General features: G+C 39.3%; 1 protein-coding gene across 6 annotated transcripts in view; it reads left to right on the plus strand.

Moving 5' to 3' along the window:
- The window catches only part of REV3L (REV3 like, DNA directed polymerase zeta catalytic subunit), a 166,527-nt gene that overhangs the window by 69,544 nt on the left and 72,972 nt on the right, over positions 1-24,011 (plus strand). For 5 of the 6 annotated variants that reach the window (XM_070417892.1, XM_070417896.1, XM_070417897.1 and 2 more), the window contains 6 exons: positions 2,287-2,381; positions 3,667-3,771; positions 4,806-4,890; positions 4,975-5,126; positions 14,900-15,019; positions 18,636-18,873. In XM_070417892.1, coding sequence (XP_070273993.1) covers positions 2,287-2,381; positions 3,667-3,771; positions 4,806-4,890; positions 4,975-5,126; positions 14,900-15,019; positions 18,636-18,873 — 795 coding nt within the window. The remainder of the gene's footprint in view (positions 1-2,286; positions 2,382-3,666; positions 3,772-4,805; positions 4,891-4,974; positions 5,127-14,899; positions 15,020-18,635; positions 18,874-24,011) is intronic. The other variant, XM_070417893.1, reaches the window with a different exon arrangement.

A 24,011-nucleotide genomic window follows, 5' to 3' on the forward strand; every position in this document is an offset into this window, starting at 1 on the left:
AGCCCATATTTTATATTTTTGGAATGCTTATATTGCATTAAACATGAAAATCCATAATTTCATGAAGTACAAATAACATAATGTCAAAAAAATTTGCCATGAATCATTACCTTAGATTTTATTAGTCTCATTTCTATCCCCAGTGGTAACACCTTCTTCTGTGTACCTTTTTTTTTTTTTAACAAAGAAATGTTTTATGCCCTTTCACAAACATTATTACAAGGGCCATAAGAGAGAGCAACAAACTTGTAAGTGTTGAGTTAGTAGCTCTGCCTACCTTACTAGCTAGCTCATTGTTAATTACCACAAATCCTGGACCTTCAGGATCATTTGCCAGAGTGTTGAATATACAAAAACTGAATCTACTGCAGTAATCTCAACCCTGGCTACCCATCAGTATGATCTGAAAAGATTTTTAAAATTATAGATGTCTGAGCTTCATCCTCACTGATTCTAATTAGTAGGACTGTTTTGTTAAGCTTTGAACAGAAATGTTCAGAGAGGCACAGTTATCTACCATCGTTATCTTTTATCTCCCTTTCATGGCTAAAATGAATGGTCTGTATGTATTTGCTAACCTAAATTTTTTAAAATCTTGATTGTTAAGAGTATTACAAATGTCCTCCCTTCTTTTTCCCCGCTGCTTCCTACCACCCAGTTCCCAACCTCTGATTCAAAAATAATGTTTTTTTGGTTAATCCTCACCTGAGGATATTTTTTCCATTGATTTTTAGAGAGAGTGAAGAGAGAGAGAGAAACATCAATGTGAGAGAGACACATTGATTGGCCGCCTCCTGCATGCCCCAACCAAGGGCTGGAACGAACCTGCAACACAGGTAGGTGCCCTTGTCTCGGAATTGAACTCGAGACCCTTGGGTGCTCAGACCGACGCTCTATCGCTGAGACAGACTGGCCAGGGCTGACAAATTTTTTACTTACACTTTTTCTATCTACTGGAAAGTTTTAATTCTGAAAACTACTTCCTTTTCCTAGGAATATCTCTTCTGAATGTCTGAAGTAGCTTTGTAATAAAGGCAAGAAATAGTCATAAATTTCTACTATGAGATTTTATTTTTTGATATTATTGTTTCCCTCCTTTGTCACAAATGTGTTACTTCTGGAAAATTCACCCTTGAAATTTACAATATAATTCTTTCAAAACTTGTGAAACTTTTTAGTATAAGGAGAAAATTGTTGACCATGAACTATTTTATCTAGTATGTCATTTCATGGCAAAATTTACTTTTAAGTTATATGAATGAAGAAGACAAACAACATTAAGAATTATTTTTTTCTGAAAGTGAAAGGGATATATTGTGATAGGTTGGCTAATATGTTTCTTCTCTATCAATGATAAAAGGATATGTGTCTATCTACACGTATGCATCTATGTACACATGTATATTTATTTCAATTGTAAAAATTCTGTGGTTTAACAAATTAATTTCTAATGTTCCATCAAAATTTCCTTAGGGATAGACTATGAGAAATGAAGTTTTGCTAATCTGTTTCTTTTAAAACATTAAAAAATGAAAGTGAAATCTGCCATCACCCACTTTCATGGTTCTCTTTTTTTCAATTGATGTCTATATTGGTAGGATGTGATGTCCTAATCTTTTTTTTGTGGCTCTGATGAAAAACAAAAATTTCTGAGTCGAAGAGCAGAACTTCTGTAGTTTTCATAAAAACTAATGAGTTTGTGGTGTTAACGCATTTCCTAGTCATGATCCCATTATTAAGCCACGTGGTTTCTCAAATCTGTAGTTATGGAGAATTTTAAAGCATTATCCAGCACAGCAGTCGTTGGGGGCAGGGAGAACAGTATCATTTGCCCACCTTTCAGTATACTCCTTTCCCCTCATTTCTTGTTGCATATTCTCTCCTTATTTTTTAAAACAAATCTATGATTGCTAAGAAAGATGCCTCTGGGCAAATGATTACATATGTGTATGGTTTTTGATGCATCTCTCAATTGTCTCTCTGTTATCCCTTTCTGTCCTGGATATGACCCACATTCCTTATATATAAAATATAATGAGCCAAAATATGTAGAATGCACTGCAAAAAGATCTCAATGAGTTGTAATATAATAATATTTTTGTACTTTTCTCTTCCTGTTTATCATTTCTTTATATATATAATATCAATTATGTTATACTTATTAATTAATACATCATTGGCTTTTCTGCTTACCACCTAAAGATAAAAAAATCATATAAGAAAAATCTTCAGAAAATTTGCTCTTACATAATTATTGTGGTTTTTTTAAAAATGTTTTTAATACAGCTCTTTAATACTGGAAGGTATTGAACCACAGAGTACATGTGAATTAGAAGTAGATGCTGTAGCTGCTGATATCTTAAATCGGCTGGACATTGAAGGTATATGTACAATTATTCTTAATATATGTGTGTGTGTTTTTAATTAATGGTCAAAGTAAGTGGAAAAAGTAGGGAAGAAAGCATTACTAGAGATGTAAGATGTTATAGAAGATACCAAATGTTACGAAGATTGCCCTAACCGGTTTGGCTCAGTGGATAGAGCGTCGGCCTGCAGACTGAAAGGTCCCAGGTTCGATTCCAGTCAAGGGCATGTACCTTGGTTGTAGGCACATCCCCAGTAGGGAGTGTGCAGGAGGCAGCTGATCGATGTGTCTCTCTCATCGATGTTTCTAACTCTCTATCCCTCTCCCTTCCTCTCTGTAAAAAATCAATAAAATATATTTTTTAAAAAAATGTTACGAAGATTGCTTCTGTACCCCTGAAGCAATTTTTTATTTATATTTTTTCATTTATACTTTCATCCACATGAGTATGTTTTCACAGTCATAAACCTAAAGTAAATGTACACTAAATAAATTAATATTTTAAAAGTTAATAATCTAACTTAATGTTTTTAGTTTTTAGGTTATATACCAGGGAGGGGATTCTTAGGTCTATTGGCTATCCTCAGATATTTGAATCTTATTCACTTGATGGGTTTTTGGGAACCACTAGGAAGAAAACTAAAAAAGGACTAACATAAGAAATGTAGGTTGGGATAGTTTGTCTGCTTTATTACATAAAGTAGGTAATTGTTTTTCTTAAGAGGCAGTATTTATTTTTTAAAAGTTTGGGTTCCTCACAATATCTAAGATCTGGAAACAGCTCAAGTGCCCATCAGTAGATGAGTAGATAAAAAAAGCTGTGATACATTTACACCATGGAATACTATGTAGCAATTAAAAAAAAGAAAAGAAAAAAGAAGACTCTCTTACCCTTTGAGACAGTATGGAGGGACCTGGAGAGTATTATGCTAAGTGAAATAAGCCAGTCAGAGAAAGACAAGTATCACATGACCTCACTCATGTGGAATCTAATAAACAAAATAAACTGATGAACAAAATAGATCCAGAAACACAGAAGTATGGAACAGACTGTGGAATATCAGAAGGTGGGAGAGGGTGGGTGGGAAGAGATCAACCAAAGAACTTGTATGCATATATGCATAACCCATGGACACAGATAATAAGGTGGTGAAGGCCCCAGGCCAGGGAGGGTGGTGGGGAAAAAGGGGACATATGTAAAATTTTAAACAATAAATTTTTTTTTTAAGTTTGGGTTCCTTTTTTTAAGCAAGTAGTTTTTACTTTGACCTTGTAGTAGTGAAGTATTATTGTGATTACAGCTCAAATTGATGGAAATCCTGGTCTACAGGCCATATGGGAAGATGAAAAGCAACGACGAAGAAATAGAAATGAAACTTCTCAAATTAGCCAAACTGAATCACAAGGTATTAACCAAATAGTACTCTAATTATTTTTTTAAACAAGATAGTTTTATGAAAAAGGTTAAGCCATTGAGTTTATCTTGACCTTAAATTTTACTTTTCAGATTACTTTCAAATTTTCTATGTATTTTTTTCTATTGTCTTTGCTCTGAACCAGTGATTCTTTACCTCCAAAATGTCACTCGTTGTCTCTTTTCCTGTAAGAAATTGACAGCTTTGTTGTCATTGATTTTCACCATACTTTGTTCGCCTATTTCACGTTTTGTTCCTTTTTCATTATCTAGTATGTTCTAACCTGTATTTCCGAATAAGTTATAGAATGCTCATAGAAGCTCATGAATTCCAACTTAGAAACACTGTGTTTGATTCATTAAGTTTTGAAAATGTACCCATGAAATATGGCCCCAAATTATTTCTGGATATATCATATGCACTTGCACTTCGATCATCTGCTATAGTTTTAAAGAAATCACTTATTTTATTATTAAACCCTACTACTTCAAAAAATAATTTGAGGGTCTTAAATAAATGCCATGGACACAACAAAAATATTAAAATAAAGGTAAAAGAATAAAAGACATAATTCACAAAGCAAATGTATTTTCAATTTAGTAGTAAGCCTACTAGTATATTGAAGTCTAATTAAAATTTCAAAATTTTAGTGTCTTGAACACTAAAAATACTTTGATAAATTTTGAGTGCTTTTTATGCTTTTTAAAGTAGAAGTATTATATTTTATGTGGAGAACATTTCTAGGTTCAGAGTCTGTGATACATGTATATGTAGAGAACAATGTGTTGGATTTAAGTTATAATTATGGAACTTAATCTTGAACTGACTTTAAGTGCTTAATTATATAGCTTCAATAACAACAATTTTTCTTTTGTTTGTTTTTATAATAGAGCTACTTTTAGGTGGTAATATATCTGTCAAGAGAAGGATAGGACATTACTATTTTAAAAGCTATTCTAAGAGAAAAGAAAATATTTCATTTATTTGCTATCTACATTTTTTTAATGCACTTTTAAAATTCAAAGATCGCAGGTTTGTGCCAGCCACAGAAAGTGAAAAAAAATTTCAGAAGCGACTTCAGGAAATTCTCAAACAGAATGATTTCTCTGTGTAAGTGGTTATTTTTTACAGATCTCAGAGCTATTTTATTGCTTTGTTAATCTAGTTTGTTATAAAGGATTTGTTTTAATTAAGCAGAAGGTTATCAGGATCTGTGGACTATAACGACGGATCCCAGGAGTTCTCTGCTGAGTTAACATTGCACTCTGAGGTCCTGTCTCCTGAAATTCTTCAGTGTACACCAGCTAATATGGTAGAAGTCCACAAAGACACAGAGTTCAGCAAAGGTGAGGTTTTCTTTTCATGTGTACAGAAAATACCCTACCAGACATATAAATATCTAGTTCTGAGGTATTAAGATTTAGTTGAGTTTGCTAAGTGTTTCTTTTTCCCCCTAAGAAATAAACATCATTGATATTGCAAAAACCTCTCTCCTATTCCTTTACTTTTTCTTCATCTCTAGAGGCAAGCACTATTCTGAGTTGGTGCAAACTGTTAACATGTATGATTTTATAGTTTCTTATATACAGGTGGGCCAAAAGTAGGTTTATAGTTGTGAGTATGTGAGAGTTTATTGTATTATATTTATTAATTACTAGAGGCCCAGTGCACAAAAATTTGTGCACTCAGGCGGGGGGGGGTTGGGGTCCCCCAGCCCGGCCTGTGCCCTCTCGCAGTCTGGGACCCCTCCGGAGATAACGACCTGCTGGCTAGGCCTGCTTCCGGGTGGCAGAGGGCAGGCCCAATTCCTAAGTGCAGCCTCTGGTCAGGCTCAGAGCAGGGCCGATTCGGGGGTTGGGGCACCGCCCCCTGTCACACCCAAGGCAGGGTCGATGGGGAGGTTGCGGCGCCACCCCCTGTCATGCACAGAGCAGGGCCCATCAGGGGGTTGGGGTGCTGCCCCCTGTCACTCACAGAGCAGGGCCGATCAGGGGGTTGAGGAGCTCCCCCCTGTCACTCACAGAGCAGGGCCCATCAGGGGGTTGAGGAGCTCCCCGCTGTCACTCACAGAGTAGGGCCAATAGGGGAGTTGGGGCACCACCCCCTGTCACACACACAGCAGGGCGGATCAGGGGGTTGGGGTGCTGCACCCTGTCACACTCAGGGCAGGGCCAATGGGGAGGTTATGGCTCTACCCTGTCACACACAGAGCAGGGCCCGTGGAGGGGGGTTGGGGCGCCACCCTCTATCACCCACAGAGCAGGGCTGATCAGGGGGTTGGGGCGCCGCCACTGTCACACTCGGGGCAGGGCCGATGGAGAGGTTATGGCTCTACCCTGTCACACACAGAGCAGGGCCTGTGGGGGGGGGGGGGGGGGGCACCGCACCCTGTCACACACAGAGCAGGGCCGATCAGGGGGTTGAGGAGCTCCCCCCTGTCACGCACAGAGCAGGGCCCATCAGGGGGTGAGGAGCTCCCCGCTGTCACTCACAGAGTAGGGCCAATAGGGGAGTTGGGGCACCACCCCCTGTCACACACAGAGCAGGGCGGATCAGGGGGTTGGGGTGCTGCACCCTGTCACACACAGAGCAAGGCCCGTGGAGGGGGGTTGGGGCGCCACCCTCTATCACCCACAGAGCAGGGCTGATCAGGGGGTTGGGGCACCGCCACTGTCACACTCGGGGCAGGGCTGATGGAGAGGTTATGGCTCTACCCTGTCACACACAGAGCAGGGCCCGTGGTGGGGGGGGGGGGGGGGGGGCGCCGCACCCTGTCACACACACAGCAGGGCCGATCAGAGGGTTGGTGCGCTGCACCCTGTCAAACACAGAGCTGTGGGGCAATCAGGGGATTGGGGAGCTCCCTCCTATCAGGCACAGAGCAGGGTAGATAGGGAGGTTGTGGTCCCGCCCTCTGTCACACACAGAGGGCGATCAGGGGGTTTGGGCGCTGCCCCCTGTCACGCTGATCCCGCTGCCGGGAGGCCTCGCTGCTCCGCTGATCCCGGTGCTAGGAGGCATATTACCCTTTTACTATATAGAATAGAGGCCTGGTGCATGGGTAGGGGCCAGCTGGTTTGTCCTGAAGGGTGTCCTGGATCAGGGTGGGGGTCCCCACTGGGGTGCCTGGCCAGGCTGGGTGAGGGGCTGAGGGCTGTTTTCCCGAAGCGAGTGACTGAAACTTCCAACAACTCCTTGTTTTCTTTTTTTTTTTTTTTTTTTTTTATTCTGGGCCAGCTTTAGCTCTGAGGCCTCGCCCGCTGAAAACATCGATACAATGTTGCTAAAGCCCGGCTGACTGAAAGCTGGTTTCTGGGGTTTTGTTTATCTTCTATGTTTGCAACATAGTACATAGTTGCTTAGAGTTGTAGCTCAGAGGCCGGCAGCACAGGCGGGGAATGTTGGAGTCCTCCTTCTCTGCAGCAAGCAAGCCTCATGTTCGCTTCCAGCTGCCTGGCTGCCAGCCGCCATCTTGGCTGACAGTTAATTTGCATATACTCACTGATTAGCCAATGAAAAGGGTAGCGGTCGTACGCTAATTACCATGTTTCTCTTTTATTAGTGTAGATTGTATTATTTTTCATATGAACAAATGTTAACCTACTTTTGCCCCCACCAAGTATGTATTCCCACAACATATACTATTATTTTATGTTTTAACTTTTAGGTAAATGATATCCTACTTATCATAGATTAAACAACTTGCTTTTTTTATTCATCATATTTTTAACTTAAGGTATAATATATATGGCACAAAATTCACTAATTTTAAATTTATAATTCAATGATTTATCCTAAACTTACAGAGTTCTGCAAATATCTCCATAATTCAGTTTTAGAACATTTTCTTCACCTCAAAATATTCCTTTTTCATTTGTAGTTACAGCTGTTCCCACCTCCAATCCTAATTAACCACTACACTACTTTTTTCTTATCTATAAGATTTGCCTTTTCTAGACATATATAAATGAAATAAAGTATGCAATCTTTTGTATCTTGCTTCTTTCACTTAACATATTTCCAGGTTCATCCATATTGCATCTGTCAGTATTTTTCTGGCTGAATAGTATTGCATTGTATAGCTATCCCATATTTTGTTAATACATTCACTAGTTGATAGACATTTGAGTTGTTTTTACTTTTTGCTCTTAAGAATAATGCTGCTAGGAACATTTGTGTATAAGATTTTGTGTGGATATATATTTTCTTTTTTTTTTTAGTAGATACCAAGGAGTGGAATTGCTGGGTCATTTAGTAAATTTGTGTTTAATTTTTTTAGTAAACTGCCAAAACTGTCTCCCAAGTGACTACAGTGTTTTACATTCCCACCAGCAATGACCCCACATCTTCACTAATAACACTTGTTGTTATCTGTCTTTTTTATATAGTCATCCTAGTGTGTGTGAAATTGCATCCCATTATGGTTTTAATTATCATTTCCCTCATTACTAATGATGTTGAGTGTTTTTATGTCAGTATTATAACTTTCAATCTACCTATTCATACACATTTCTAGTTTATTCATTTTAGCTGCCAATTATTGCTCCTTTGTAAGAGTAAACAAGTTTATCTGTTTCTCTACAACTATTAGATGGCTTTCACTTTTGCACTGTTTATAACAACGTTTTATCTTGTGGCTATGTGCAAGAGTTTCTCCACAAAAGATATGTGGAAGTGTGATTTGCCAGGCCTTACAGGGTATGTATCATATATACTATTGTGTTCTAAAAGGGTTTCTGTAATGCAGTTAGCTTATACATGATTGGGAAATAAGAGAATAATGAAAGTTTTACTTAGAAGTTGCATTGTTTCATATGTAGTTTTTCTAGGCATGGGGAGCCAGACTGGCAGGAATAGAATTACAGCCTTCAGCATAAAAGGAAAAGCCCTTTTTTCACTGCTACATTGGAAGCAGGGGCTTTAGTATTGATATACATCAAGAGCAGGTCTTCCCTTATTTGGCTTCAAAATTGTCTTGTCTACTCTTCATCTTTAAAAAAAGCTCTTCCATGTTAATTTTAGTGTCAGATTGTTTTGTTTCTGGGAAGAACCTTGTTGATATTTTATTAGGAATTTATTGAATTTATAGACTAATTTAGGAATATTTTTTTATTTTTCAATTACAGTTGACATTCAGTATTATTTTATACTAGAGGCCCAGTGCACAAAATTCTTGCACAGGTAGGGTCCCTAGGCCTGGCCGGCGATGAGAGCCAATCGGGGCCTCTGGCTGCTGGCTGAGGCCTTCCTTTGGGCTGCCAACTGGAGCCTCCCTTCCCCAGCTGCTGGCCCAGGCCTTCCTTCTTTCCGTGCTGCCCCCCGGTGGTCAGCGCACATCATAGTGAGTGATAGAACTCCTGGTCGGACTCCCGCAGGGACACTTTGCATATTAGCCTTTTATATATCAACTAGAAGCCCGGTGCACAAAAATTTGTGCACTGGCAGGCAGGGGGAGGGGGCCCTCAGCCCAACCTGTGCCCTCTCACAATCTGGGACCCCTCGGGAGATAACCACCTGCTGGCTTAGGCCCACTCCCCTGGTGGCAGATGGCACGCCCGGATCCCGTGCTGGGGCGGGCGGCGGCCGGGGATCTCACTGCCGCCCACCCCGCCCCACACATGACAGGTCCGGATCCCACGCTGGGGCGGGCGGCAGCTCGGGATCACGCTGCCACCTGCCCCGCCCACCCCGCCCTACACATGGCCGGCCTGGGTCCCGCGCTGGGGCGGGCAGAGGCTCGGGATCACGCTGCCGCCCTCCCTGGGCTGCACACAGCAGGCCAGGATCTCGTGCTGGGGCGGCCAGCGGCTAGGGATTTGCCTGCAGTATGCAAATTAGCTGCCATCTTTGTTGGCTGTTAATTTGCATATTGTGCTGATTAGCCCATGGGAGGCGTAGCGAAGGTACGGTCAATTACCATGTTTGTCTATTATTAGATTAGACTAGAGGCCCTGCAGAGGGCCGGGACCCGCATAGCACCAACCGCCGCGTTGTGTCAGCTGGGGTGGGGGCAGGTGCTCCTGTGTGTTGTGTCTCTGCTTCGGCCGGCCCCCAGCCCCAGCCCCCCGCAGCCACTGGGGTGGGGTGGCACGAGGTCCTTGCCTGCGCATCCACGTGCGCAGCTCCTCCTAAGCGATCGTGATGCAGCCTCCTCCTGAGTGGTTGTGATGCTCGGCTAGTTAGCATATTTCCTGTTTATATAGGTAGACAAGAGGCCCAGTGCATGAAATTTATGCACAGGAGGGTGGGGGTCCCTCAGCCTTGCCTGCACCCTTTCGCAATTTCACAGGGATCAGGCCTAAACCCGTAGTCAGACATCCCTCTTGAGATTCGGGACCGCTGGCTCCTAACCGCTAACCTGCCTGCCTGCCTAATCACCCCTAACTAATTGCCTGTCTGCCTGATCGCCCCTAACTGCCTCTGCCTCGGCCCCCGCCACAGCGGCTTCGTCTGGAAGGACACCCAGAAGGACGCCCGGAATGATGTCCGGAAGGTTGTTCGGCTGTCTGGCCTAATTTGCATATTACACTTTTATTATTATAGATAGATTACTTTCAGGTGTTCAGTATAATGGTTAGACAACCATATAATTTACAAAGTGATTCCCCGAATATTTTAAGTACCTACCTGGCACCACACATACTTATTATTATTGACTACATTTTCTGTGTTTTACTTTTATATTGCTATGACTATTTTGTAACTACCAATTTGTTCTTCTTAATCCCTTCACCTTTTTCACTTGGCCCCCGAACTCTCTCTCCTCTGGCAACCATCAGTCTGTTCTTTGTATCTATGACTTTATTTCAGTTATGTTTCTTGTTTATAAGTAAATTATTCTGATATATTCTTTCTCTGAATGACTTATTTCACTTAGCATAATAACCTCTAGATCCAACCATGCTGTCACATATGGTAAGATGTCAGTCCCTTTTATGACCAAGTAGTATTCCATTGTATATATGTACTGCAGCTTTTTTATCCATTTGTCTATTGATGGGCACTTCAGTTGCTTCCATATCATGACCATTGTAAATAATGCTGCAATGTATATAGGGGTACGTGTATTCTTTTGAATTAGTGTTTTGGGTTTCTTCGAATATATACCCAGAAATAGCTGGGTCATGAGGCAGTTTCATTTTTATGGGTTTTTTTTGAGGAACTTCCATACTGGTTTCCATAGTGGTTGCACCAGTTTGCATTCCTACCAAAGTATATGAGGATTCCCTCTTCTCCACATCCTCACCAACATTTGTTGTTTATTGATCTGTTGATGATGGCCATTCTGACAGGTGTGAGGTGATAATCTCATTGTAATTTTAATTTATTTTTCTCTGATTAGTGACATTGAGCATCTTTTCATATGTCTATTGGCCATCTGTATGTCCTCTTTGGTGAAGTATCTATTTAGGTTCTCTATCCATATTTTAATTGGATTGTTTGTGGGTTTTTTTATATTGAGTTGTATGAATTCTTTATAAATTTTGGGTATTAACCCTTTATTGGATTTATCATTAGCACATATATTCTCCCATTCAGTAAGATGTCTTTTCATTTTGCTGATGGGTGGGGATATTTTGCTGTGCAAAAGCTATTTACTTTGATGTAGTTCTATTTATTATTTTTTTTGTTTTCCTTGCCTGAGAAGGATATATCAGAAAAAAATATTGCTAAGAGAAATGTCAGGGAATTTACTGCCTATTTTTTCTGATTATAGTTTTAAATGTTTGAATTTAGGTCTTTAATCCATTTTGAGTGTACTCTTGTATATCAGCGGTTCTCAACCTGTGGGTCGCAACCCCTTTGGGGGTCGAACGACCCTTTCACGGGGGTCCCCTAAGACCCTCGGAAAACACATATATAATTACATATTATTTTTGTGATTAATCACTATGCTTTAATTATGTTCAATTTATAACAATGAAATTGGGGGTCACCACAGCATGAGGAACTGTATTCAAGGGTCACGGCATTTGGAAGGTTGAGAGCCACTGTTGTATATGGTGTAAGAAGGTGGTCTAGTTTCATTTTTTTGCATGTATCTATTCAATTTTCCCAACAACATTTATTAAATAGACTATGTTTACCCCATTGTATGTTCTTGCCTCCTTTGTCAAATATTAATTGACCCTAATGGCATGGGCTTATTTCTGGACTCTTTTCTGTTCCATTGATCTCTGTGTCTGTTTAATGTTGTTTTGATTACTATAGACTTTTAGTATAGTTTGATATCAGGTAGTGTGATACCTCCAACTTTGTTCTTCTTTCTCAAGATTGCTGTGGCTATTTGAGGTCTTTGTGGTTCCATATAAATTTTTGGGTAATTTGTTCTAGTTCTATGATAAGTGCCATTGGTATTTTGATAGGGATTGCATTGAATCATAGATTTCTTTGAGTAGTATGAACATTTTAATGATGTTACTTTTCCCTCTCCATAAGCACAGTATATGCTTTATTTGTGTCTTCTTTCCAAGTATTATTCCTATGTATTTTATTTTTTTGATACAACTGTAAATGGGATTATTTTCTTAGTTTCCCTTTCTGACTTAGTTCATTATTGACGTAAAAACAAAATGCAACCAACTTCTGAATATTGATTTTGTATTCTTACTCTTTTGAACTTATCTGTCAGTTTTACTGGTTTCTTGGTGGAATCTTTAGGGTTCTCTACATATATTATGTCATCTGCAAATAATGACAGTTTTACTACTTTCTGATTTGGATGCCTTTTCTTTCTTCTTGTCTGGTTGCTATGGCTAGAACTTCCAGTACTATCTATATATATAAAAGCCTAAGTGACCCTTACGACCAGTTGGCCAAAATGACCCGTCAACCAACCACTATGACACGCACTGACCACCTGGGGGCAGATGCTCAATTCAGGAGCTGCCCCCTGGTGGTCAATGGGCTCCCACAGCCAACCTCTCGTGGCCAGACAACCTCCTGCTGCCGGCCAGCCTCCCGCAGTCCCCCTGACCAGCAGGCCAACCTCCCACGGTCCCTCCCACCGGCCAGCCAACCCCAGTCGGGACTGGGCAAGATGGCCCTGATGGGCCCCGATTGCCAGCCAGGCTAAGGGACCCCACTTATGCACAAATCCATTCATCGGGCCTCTAGTGTTGAATAAGAGTGGTGAAAGCAGATATCCCTGTCATGTTTTCAATCTTAAGGAAAACACTTTTAGTCTTCCCTCTTTGAGTATGATTTTAGCTATCTGTGGGTTTGTCATATATGACCTTTATTATGTTGAGATATGTTCCCTCTCTTCCCAGTTCGCTGAGAGTTTTTACCATAAATGCATGCTGGATTTTGTCATGCTTTTTCTGTATCTATTGATATGATCATATAATTTTTATCCTTCATTTTGTTTATTTGTGTATCACAATTGATTTGTGGATATTGTACCAACCTTGCATCCCAGGAAAAAGTCTAACTTGATCTTATTGAGTTCAGTTTGCTAATATTTTGTTGAGGATTTATATATATACACTGAGTGGCCAGATTATTATGACCACCTGACATTTGTAGGCAAATTAGCTATAATTTCGCACTGAAGTTGCTAGAGGGCCAGATCATTATAAACGTCTGAATAGCACAACATACCTAAGTATCGTTGCTGATCAAGTTCATCCTATCATGTTGATGGCATATCCCAATGGAGATGGCTTCTTCCAACAAGACAATGCGCCATGCCACAGTGCTCGTATTGTGCAGGAGTGGTTTCAAGAACATGAGGGAGACTTTACCTTGCTTAGGTGGCCCCCCCAATCAACAGATCTCAATCCAATTGAGCATTTGTGGGACGAAGTTAAAAGAGCCATCAGGCAACTGGTTCCACAACCATCAAATCTCACAGAACTGGACAGTGCTATTCATCAGGCATGGTGTCAGATTCCTCGCATCACCTTTCAACATCTCGTGGAGTCAATGCCAAGAAGAATCGCCGCAGTATTGAAGGCAAAAGGTGGCCCAACAAAGTATTGGTGGGGTGGTCATAATACTCTGGCCGGTCATAATAATCTGGCCACTCAGTGTATATGTTCATTAGTGATATTGGCCTAAATTTTGTTTCTTTGTAGTATCTTTATCTGGTTTTGGAATCAGGATAATGTCCTTGTTAAATGAGCTTGGGAGTCTTCCCTCCTTTTGAATTTTTTAGAATAGTTTGAGCAGGATAAGTTTAATTCTTCTTTGAATGTTTGGTAATGTTTACCTGTGAAGCCATCCTGTCCAGGACTTTTATTTATTGGTAGCTTTTTTATTACTGCTTCAGTTTCATTGGTTGATATAGGAGCATTTTAAATCTTTCTATATATCAAATCATTTCATCCTTGAGCATGCTATATTTTTCATTTTATTTGGTCATTTTTCATGTCTTTCAATAAAGTTTTGAATTTTTTGTAAAATTATTTTATATCTTTTGTTAGATATATTCCAGGTGTCTTATAATTATTTCAATTGTAAGTTTTATCTTTCAAAATTTTTATTTTCTAATTGCTGCTATTTAGGAGCTTCACTGACCTTTGTATATCATCCTATATCCAGCAATTTTTATTAGTGCTAATAGTTTGTCTTTTCCACTGAATTTTTTGTATATAGAGTCATCATCTGCAAATAACAATTTTATTACTTTTTCCATCCTCATGCAGTGTAAATTTATTTAAAAATTTAAAGTGTTAGTGATATATCTTAAATAATAACATAACGTAATAAAACCCACAAAAATATACCAGTCACATGGAGTATTAAAAAACCCTTGATTCTGTGAATTACTAAATACTTACAATCTCTTTAGTCTTTTCAATTCTACCTAGTTTGTGTATATATAGTTATATTACTATGATAAAATTCATTGCACATTGGAATATTCAAAGAGAAAAAAATGTCAAGCAGTTATAAGAGAACTAACTGGAAACAATTCTATTTTATGCTTCTAGTATTCAGGCTTTTACATATGATTTTTATAGAAAGTCTAATAATGTACAGAGGGAATAAATACTTTCATGAATAAATTTAAAATCTTACAATTTAGTTAAAGGAAGAGATATAGTAGTAGAGGTAAAAATGATTATATAGTTAGGCAGTTGCTTTAATGTTTATATATTTTTGTCATCTCAAGGTCACACTAGACAAAAAGTAGAAGAAGCTCTTATTAACGAAGAAGCAATTTTGAACCTCATGGAAAATAGCCAGACTTTTCAGCCTTTGACCCAAAGACTGAGTGAGACACCAGTTTTCTGTAAGTAACAATTCTACCATAAATTTTCAGTATTTTAAATCAATGAAAGTGCATATGTGAAGAAGTTATTTTTTTCTTTGATTTGAAGAGGTTAATGTTGCATGTTCAATAAATCCTTACTCAGTATAAAAATGAAACCTCATTGAATGAAGTAGCTTTGTTTTTGTTTTCTACACAGCTTTTTCTAAACAATTGTAAAAGAATATAGTAACCTTTTTAAAAATTCACTTTAGTTGAAGGAAAACCATATTGCTTTAGGGGGGAAATGGCTTATTTTGAATTAAAATTCTCCAGTGTTAAGTATATTAATAAATTATCATAATTGAGTCTTTCTTGGTGAGTATCAGAAATTTCCCTGGACAGTTCTTTTTAAGTGATTAATTTTTGGTCAGTGTAGGACATAATGACTTATTTCTGAGTGTCTTTGAATCTCCTTAAATGCCATTTGCTATATTTCATTTGCTATATTTCATTTAGACTAAATTACTGACATCCTTTTCAAAAATTTTTTTTAAATGTTTTTGCAAAAAGTGAGATATCATTGAACTTCATGCTTCTTATTTTGCTTGATGTAGTGATTTTATGTTTCTTTCCTTGATTTTTTTAAAAATTTTTTTAAAAATTAATTTCAGAGCAGAAGGGAGAAGGAGAGAGAAAGAGAAACATCAATGATGAAAGAGAATCATTGGTCGGCTGCCTCCAGCATGCCTCACAGGGGATTGAGCCTGCAACCCAGGCATGTACCCTGACCAGGACTCGAACAGTGACATGGTTCATAGGTCGACGCTCAATCACTGAGCCATGCTGGCAGGGCTACTTTCTATTTTTTTTATTCTTGTTGTATCAAATGAGATATGGCATCAAATGCATCATACCTCTCTACAGTGTCCTGTTTCTTTTACCTACAGTTTCTCTTTTTTTTTCCTTTTTATTGAATTTATTGGGATGATACTAGTTGACAAAATTATACAGGCTTCAGGTGCACAATTTCACATCATCTGCACATTGTATTGTGTATTCATCACCCCATGTCAAGTCTCCTTTGTTCACCATTAACCCCGCCTTTACCCTCCTCCAAGTCCTCCTATACCTTTCTCCACCTCCCTCTTCCCCCTCTCCCTGGGAATCACCACACACTTGTCCGTGTCCATGCCTGCTCTCCGAGTCTATCTCTATTTTGCTTCATTTTCATTTGGATGGAACATGAATTGACTAGCTAGGGATAATACCAAAATTATTATGCATAGTCATATTTCAAGAACATTTTAGACAGGAGTAAGAAAATTTTTTAAATGAATGGCATATGCAGAAAGAAATGATGCAAAGACCAAAGTAAAAAATTAAATTGATGCTCATACTCTAAAATGTTTTATTTTTTCATCTGAATATATATATATATATATATATATATATATATATATATATATATACACGAATTTCATGCATCAGGCCTCTAGTACAAATATAATGTTATCAGCAGCAGATATAATGTCACTTGCCTAAGTTTGCAAAAATGCATTTTCAGTGTTTGTCAAATATCTAGGGGTCAGCCTGGCTGGTGGCACTCAGTGGTTAGAGTGTTGGCCTGTGCACTGAAGGGTCATGGGTTTGATTCCCAATCAAGGGCACGTACTTGGGTGCAGGTTTGATTCCCTGGCTCCGGTCTGGGTGCACGCAGGAGGCAACCAATCAATGTTTCTCTCTCTCCTTCCCGTCCTCCCTCCCTCCCTCTTCCTCTCTTCCCTCCCTTCCACTCTATCCTCAGGTGAGGAATAACTAACTAACTAAATAAATAAATAAATAAATAAATAAATAAGATCTGAGTCAAATATCTATAATTCATTTTCTAATACTAATTTTTTTCAAGTATGAGACAGGAAAAATAAAACAGTGCAGTTCTAGATTTAAAGAAATGGATTTTTGCCAGAAGGGCTCTTAAAAACAAATATCTTAATTTTTCCCCTTATATCTGGTAGCATACAGAATCAATATCTTCATTTTTTTCCTTATATCTGGTAGCATGACAGAATCAATTTCTTTAATGTCTACAAAGAAAACCTGAAACTTGGTAAATGAGGAATGCATTATCTCATTTTACAGAGAATAAGATTGTGTACTAGATTAGGACAAATCTTCATGATCTTTTTTAATAATAGCTTTTATTGAGATATAATTTGAATATCATAAAATTCACATCTGTACAGGTCAGTGATATTCATGGAGTATGCAGTTACTACCACTATCTAATTTCAGGACACTTTTATCACCCCAAAAAGAAATCCCATATCCATTAACAGTCACTCCCCATTCTTTCCTCCTCTCAGCCCCTGGCAACCACTAATCTGTTTTCTCTTGATTAACCTATTTGGGGCATTTCATGTAAATGGAATCATATAACCTTTTGTTTCTGGCTTCATTCACTTGGTATGATGTTTTCAAGGTTCATCCATGTTTGTAGCATGTATTCCTTTTTCCTGCTGAATAATAATTTATCATATGGGTATGCCATATTTCATATATCCACTCTACAGTTTATAGATATGGGGTTGTTTTCACTTTTTTTGCCCATAATGAACAATGATGCTATGATTATTCATGTATAGGTTTTTGTGGGGGCATACATTTTCAATTCTCTTGGGCAGGGGTCCTCAAACTTTTTAAACAGGGGGCCAGTTCACTGTCCCTCAGACTGTTGGAGGGCCGGACTATAGTTTAAAAAAAAACTATGAACAAATTTCTATGCACACTGCACATACCTTATTTTGAAGTAAAAAAATAAAACGGGAACAAATACAATATTTGTATTTGCACGTGGCCCGCGGGCCATAGTTTGAGGACCCCTGCTCTTGGGTATTTACCTAGGGGTGAAACTGCTGGATCATATGGTAACTCTATGTTTAACATTTGAGCAACTGCCAAATTTTTTTCCAAAGCAGCTGCAGCATTTTACATTCTGACCAATAATGTATGAGGGTTCCAGTTTCTTCACATATTTGTCAACACTTTTTATTATCTGCCTTGATTTTACAACCCTAGTGCATATGAAGTAATATATCATTTGTTGACTTGAAGGTGTTTAAGTAATTTCATTAACCACTTTTAAAACTTTCTTGTGTTATTCAACTACAGGTTTCATTTGACTATCTTATGAGCTAAGTAAAGCTTAAGTAAGGGACAAAGGTATTCACATGTATTGTTTTTAAAGGTACTTTTTTTAGCATTAATTTATATATTTTATATTTATTTTGAACACTGTTACAATATTGGTTTAGTGTTACTCAAGGTTAATTGTGCAGCAAAAGCTTGGGCAGCTTATTAAAATGCAAATTCCTGCATCGTACCTAAGAAATTCTGATTAATGTACACCCAAAACTAATAAAAAATAATATTGAATATAAACTGTAATTTCAAAAATATTTTAAAGTATTAACAAAAGCAATTCTGACTTAGTACATATGGGATGGGTTTGGAATTTTCTTTTTAATAAGAACACAGTCATTCTAGTGTAGATGGTCCAAGGATCTTTTACTTTATCATTGTTTTATAATTGTTCTGAATTGTTGAATTATTTAGAAAACTTAAGTTATTTCTTGGTGATACTTTACTTGTTTTATAGTGGACAGCAGTCCTGATGAGGCTCTGGTACATCTTCTTGCTGGTTTGGAAAATGATGGATATCAGGGGGAAAGAAATAGAAAGCCACCGCCATGTCTTTCCCTTGGAAACACTAAAAACCCCCAAAATAGTGATGATGAAGAAAATGAACCACAGATTGAAAAAGAAGAAATGGAGCTTAGTTTGGTTATGTCTCAGAGATGGGACAGCAATATTGAAGAACATTGTGCCGCAAAAAGGTAACTTTTCTGTCATTTCAGTTACTTTAATATATCATACAGCCGATAGTCATCATGTTTACTTATTTATCTTATAACTGGAAGTTTGTACCTTTTGACCACCTTCCTCCAGTTCTCCCTTCCCCATAAACCTAACTTTTACAAATCATCTATTTATATACACAGTATTATTATGTCCGTAATACGTGGGGCAAAATAGATGTGCCTCCTTATCCAGAACTTGAATTAAAAAAATCCCTTTGAGAGTTAAACTGTTATGGGATGGAACAACAGTTATAAAATCAACTTAAAGACAAGGAATGGCTTCTAGGTCTGATTAGACTGAAGGAATTAAATATTAAAAATAAATAAGTCTCAGAGGCTTACACTGATACTGTTCATTTCTCAAGGTAAAAGAATAAGATGGCACTGTGGTTTTCTAAATCAATCTCTTGTGGACTTCATTGGCTTGAGTCTGTGCCTGAGCTGGATGCTCTGTTTGTAGAAAGAATTAGGCTTCTCAGCCTGAAATGATGAGTATGTCTCCTGTAAACTTCTGTAGGCAATACTAAGATATCTAAAGTCCATGTTTGAGGATTTCACACACACCCCAAAGCCATTACTGAAAGGTGAAAGGTTAATCTATATGTTAAGTTGACAGACATATATGTTACATATATTACACTACCTAATATAAAAAATAAAATTTTTGATCCCTTCTCCTGTTATCTGGGTATAAATCAGAACCCTCTCTTTTATATTTTCACGGTATGCTCAGTTCCCTTTGCTGTCACAGTGAATATTCCCTCCAAGACTCAGCTCGACCTTTTTATTTCTTTTTATTTTTTTATCCTCACCCGAGGATATGTTTATTGATATTTTAGAGAGAGAAGAAGGGAGAGAGAGACAGAAAAATCAGTGTGAGAGAAAAACATCCGGTTGCTTCCCATACATGCCCCAGTGTATAGGACAATGCTCCAACTAACTGAGCTACCCGGCAAGGGCCCCTTTGACCTTTGAAGACCTGATATTACCTAGTTCAGACAGAATCAGTATTTGATTTCTTGACTGATTTGACTCTCATAGTATCTTAAAATGCCTTTTGCTGATATTACCAATTAATATAGCTATTCTATAAATTTTGCCAATTTTTTTGTGAAAGCTTTATAAATCTTTTCATGAAATATCTTGTTGGAAAATGCCTCTATCACATCACTTTTTTGGAGCATAAGCCATCCTAAATGATAATAGACAATGCTGTCAAATGGCTTGTTTCTCTGTTCCTTATTTTTATAATGATAACCATGCTACCCCCCAAGTTCCAAAAGTTTGTAACTTCAGTGTCATGTTTGATTTGCCTTCCTTTATCTGTAAGGTAGCTCTTCTCTGTGACTTCTGTTCTATCCTTCCATTCCCCTCCTTCCCAAAGAAATATCCTAGTTTAGTCCTTTATTACCATTTATCTGGAATACTGTGATTCAAACTTTTTAACTGGTCTCCTTACTTCTAGTTCTAGTCTCCCATAATAGGGGTGATGATTATGATAATTAAACACTTTGTGGGCATTTATAAAACAACGCAGAGACTATCAGGACCTTGCATGAATGCAAGTCATGCTCTACTGTCTTTATATCCTTTTAAAGTATGGTTACTTAGGAAAATGTAATTATTGTATTGAGTCTTAATTTCAAGCAGACATTTAACAAAGTCTTACATAGTAACATCCTTGTGGATAAGGAGAGTACATGGCAGCAGTCACTGATTAGATGGGTTCACAGAGAATTTGCATGATTTTGCATTTCCTCAGAAACCACTTAAATGCTTTCTGTATGCCAAGTATGCTGCATTGGATTGAGATTATCATATGTATTGGAGATTGATAATGCATTAGATGGCAGAATATAGATTCAAAAATATCTTGAAACTAAATAGGTGATGCCTAATAAAGTATAGAATCGTATGGTTTAGATCGAATCACTTAGCTTCACAGATATAGACTAGATAGAACTTTAATTCATTCTGGGCTTAACAATTCTGTGGGAAAGCCATGGATTTTACTTTATGAAGAGTACAATAAGTCTGTAGTGTTTTATGATTACCAAAATGGTGAATTTAATTATTGGCTGCCAGCTGTACCTATTATTCTAACAGATTTGGGGTTTTATTATAGAATAATTATAGTATTTATTTGATGTATTTAAGTCTTGCTGTAATAAATTGGATTACTTTTTCATATTTTAGCAGAGTTGGTTGATTTTTAATATTTCTATTTGATCTTGTGGCCTTTCACTTTTTTCTTATTTCCATTGTTTCTCTCTTTTTTCATTGTTCTCTCATTGTTTTATTTTACCTTCAGTGTACCATTAGCATTTCTTCTACAGTTTCTTAGATTATACCTTGTTTAATTTATACTTTTATACCTATACTAAGTAGGTAAATACACATTCAAATATACAGTATAAAATTCTTATAAAGTCACTATCTACTTGTTACCAGTAGTGCCAGCCTAACTATATACTAGAGACCCAGTGCACGAATTTGTGCACCAGTGGGTTCCTCAGCCTGGCCTGAGGGATAGAGCTGAAACTGGCTCTCTGATATCTCCCGACGGGTCCCAGATTGCGAGAGGACGCAGGCCAGGCCCAGGGACTCCACCGGTGCACAATCGGAGCCGGGGAGGGACGCAAGAGCTTGGCCAGCTGAAGAGGGCCCGCAGGAGGGCTTCAGGATATGCCCAGCCCATCTCACTCAGTCTTGATCAGCCAGACCCCAACAGCAAGCTAACCTACTGGTTGGAGCATCTGCCCCCTGTTGGTCAGTGCACATCATAGCGACTGGTAGACTCATTGATTGTCTGGCCCCTGGTGGTCAGTGCACGTCATAGCGAGCGGTTGAGCAGCTTTAGCATATTATGCTTTCATTGGTTGAATGGATGACCGGACACTTAGCATATTAGGCTTTTATTATATAGGATATAAAAGCGTAAGCAACCAAATGACTGGTCACTATGATGCACACTGACCACCAGGGAGCAGATGCTCAATGCAGGAGCTGCCCCCAGGTGGTCAGTGTGCTCCCACAGCAGGAGCACCGCTCAGCTGACCATTGGGTAGCATGAGCCTCTCTCATCTCCATGGCAGCACTACCATAAGCAGGAGCAGCACAGTGCCTAGCCCAGGCTCCTCCCCAGCCGCCTGCTGCTTCACACACTACTACATCCCTTGGGGGATGTCGGACTGCCGGTTTTGGCAGGCCTGCGGGGATTGGGTTGAAACCGGCAGTCTAACATCCCCCGAGGGGTCCAGGATTGCAAGAGGGTGCAGGCCAGGCTGAGGGACCCCATCAGTGTACAAATTCGTGCACCGGGCCTCTAGTATAAATAGACATGGTTTATTCTATTATTAACTAACTAGAGACCCAGTGCACAAAAATTTGTGCACTCGGGGGTAGGGGGTCCCTCAGCCCAGCCTGTGCCATCTCTCAGTCTGGGACCCCTCGGGGGTGACCACTTGCTGGCTTAGGCCTGCTCCTTGGGGGATTGGGCCTAAGATGGCAATCAGACATCCCTCTGGCAGCCCGGCAGCCCTCAGGGGATGTCATTTGCCAGTGGGGAGCAGACCTAAACTGTAGTCAGACATCCTTAGCGCTGCTGAGGAGGCAGGAGAGGTTCCCAACACCACCGCTGTACTGGCAGCCATCAGCCTGGCTTGTGGCTGAGCAGAGCTCCCCCCTGTGAGAGTGCACTGACCACCGGGGGCAGCTCCTGCATTGAGCGTCTGCCCCCTGGTGGTCAGTGTGTGTCATAGTGACCAGTCATTCCCAGTCTTTCCGCTGTTAGGGTCAGTTTGCATATTACCCTTTTACTATATAGGATAGAGGCCTGGTGCACGGGTGGGGGCCGGCTGGTTTGCCCTGAAGGGTGTCCCGGATCAGGGTGGGGGTCCCGCTTGGGTGCCTGGCCAGCCTGGATGACGGGCTGATGGCTGTTTGCAGCTGGTCACACCCCCTTCAGGGTGGGGATCCCCACTGGGGTGCCTGGCCAGTCTGGGTGAGGGGCTGAGGGCCGTTTTCAGGCTGGCGGGCGACTGAAGCTCCCTGCCTCTTTTTTTTTTTCTTTTTTTTTTATTCTGGGATTTATTTACCTTAATAGCTGTCACTGGAGCTGAGAGCCAGCTCCAACTCTGAGGCCATGGCTGGCTGAAAGCAGGTATCTGCATTTGTTTAGCTTCTATAATTGAAACTCTGTTGCCATCACTGGCACTCTAAGCTCTGAGGCCCCGGCTGGCTGAAAGTAGATATCTGGGGTTTGTTTAGCTTTTATAATTGCAACATTGTTGCTTCCGGAGCTCAGAGCTGGGCCAAGGCAGGCCAGGCGGGGAACCTTGGCTTCCTCCATCACTGGAGCAAGCAAGCCTCATGTTCGCTTCAGCTGCGTGGCTGCCGACCGCCATCTTTGTTGGCAGTTAATTTGCATATCCTGCTGATTAGCCAATGGGAAGCATAGCGGAGGTATGGTTAATTACCATGTTTGTCTATTATTAGATAGGATGCTTATGTGTTCTTTGACTGGACCAATTCTGTGAAAACCAAACACAGGTTAACTTTGGGGAAAACAAACCTAAAGATTTAGTAAGTGTATAGTAGAGAAATTGAATAATAGAACTATAGTATCTAAAATTGGAGTCATTTAATTCTACTCATATACTTGATATTATATTCTGTCTTGAGTATGTACCATATTTTAAGAATACTAAGAAAGTAAAGGGACAGAAGAGGAAGTAAACTAGAAGGATCTGTGAATACTGTCACTTGAACTGTAGAAAAAATATATATTTTGGTTTAATAACAAGAATTATGGGACAAATGATAAATGCTTTCAAATATTTTAAAGGTTATTATGTGAAAAATGGCATAGACCTGTATATGGTGATAGAGGACAAAAGCAGGAAGAATTTATGGAAGTTGCAAATAAAGATTTTGTGTAATATAGGAGGAAAATTACTAACAATTGGAGCCATTAACAGTGGAAAAGATTAGCCTGTGAGACAGCAAGCCCCATATACTGAAAAGTAAAAGTAGAGGTGGTATCAAGTCTGTTAAAAATATGTTTTTTGCATGGGATAGAAAGTTGGACCAGATGACCTCTAATAACCCTTTCA

This window comes from Myotis yumanensis, unplaced genomic scaffold (genome assembly GCF_028538775.1).
Source record: "Myotis yumanensis isolate MYYU_CA2020_CCGP unplaced genomic scaffold, mMyoYum1.0.hap1 SCAF_6, whole genome shotgun sequence".
In the NCBI taxonomy this organism is placed as follows: Eukaryota; Metazoa; Chordata; class Mammalia; order Chiroptera; family Vespertilionidae; genus Myotis; species Myotis yumanensis.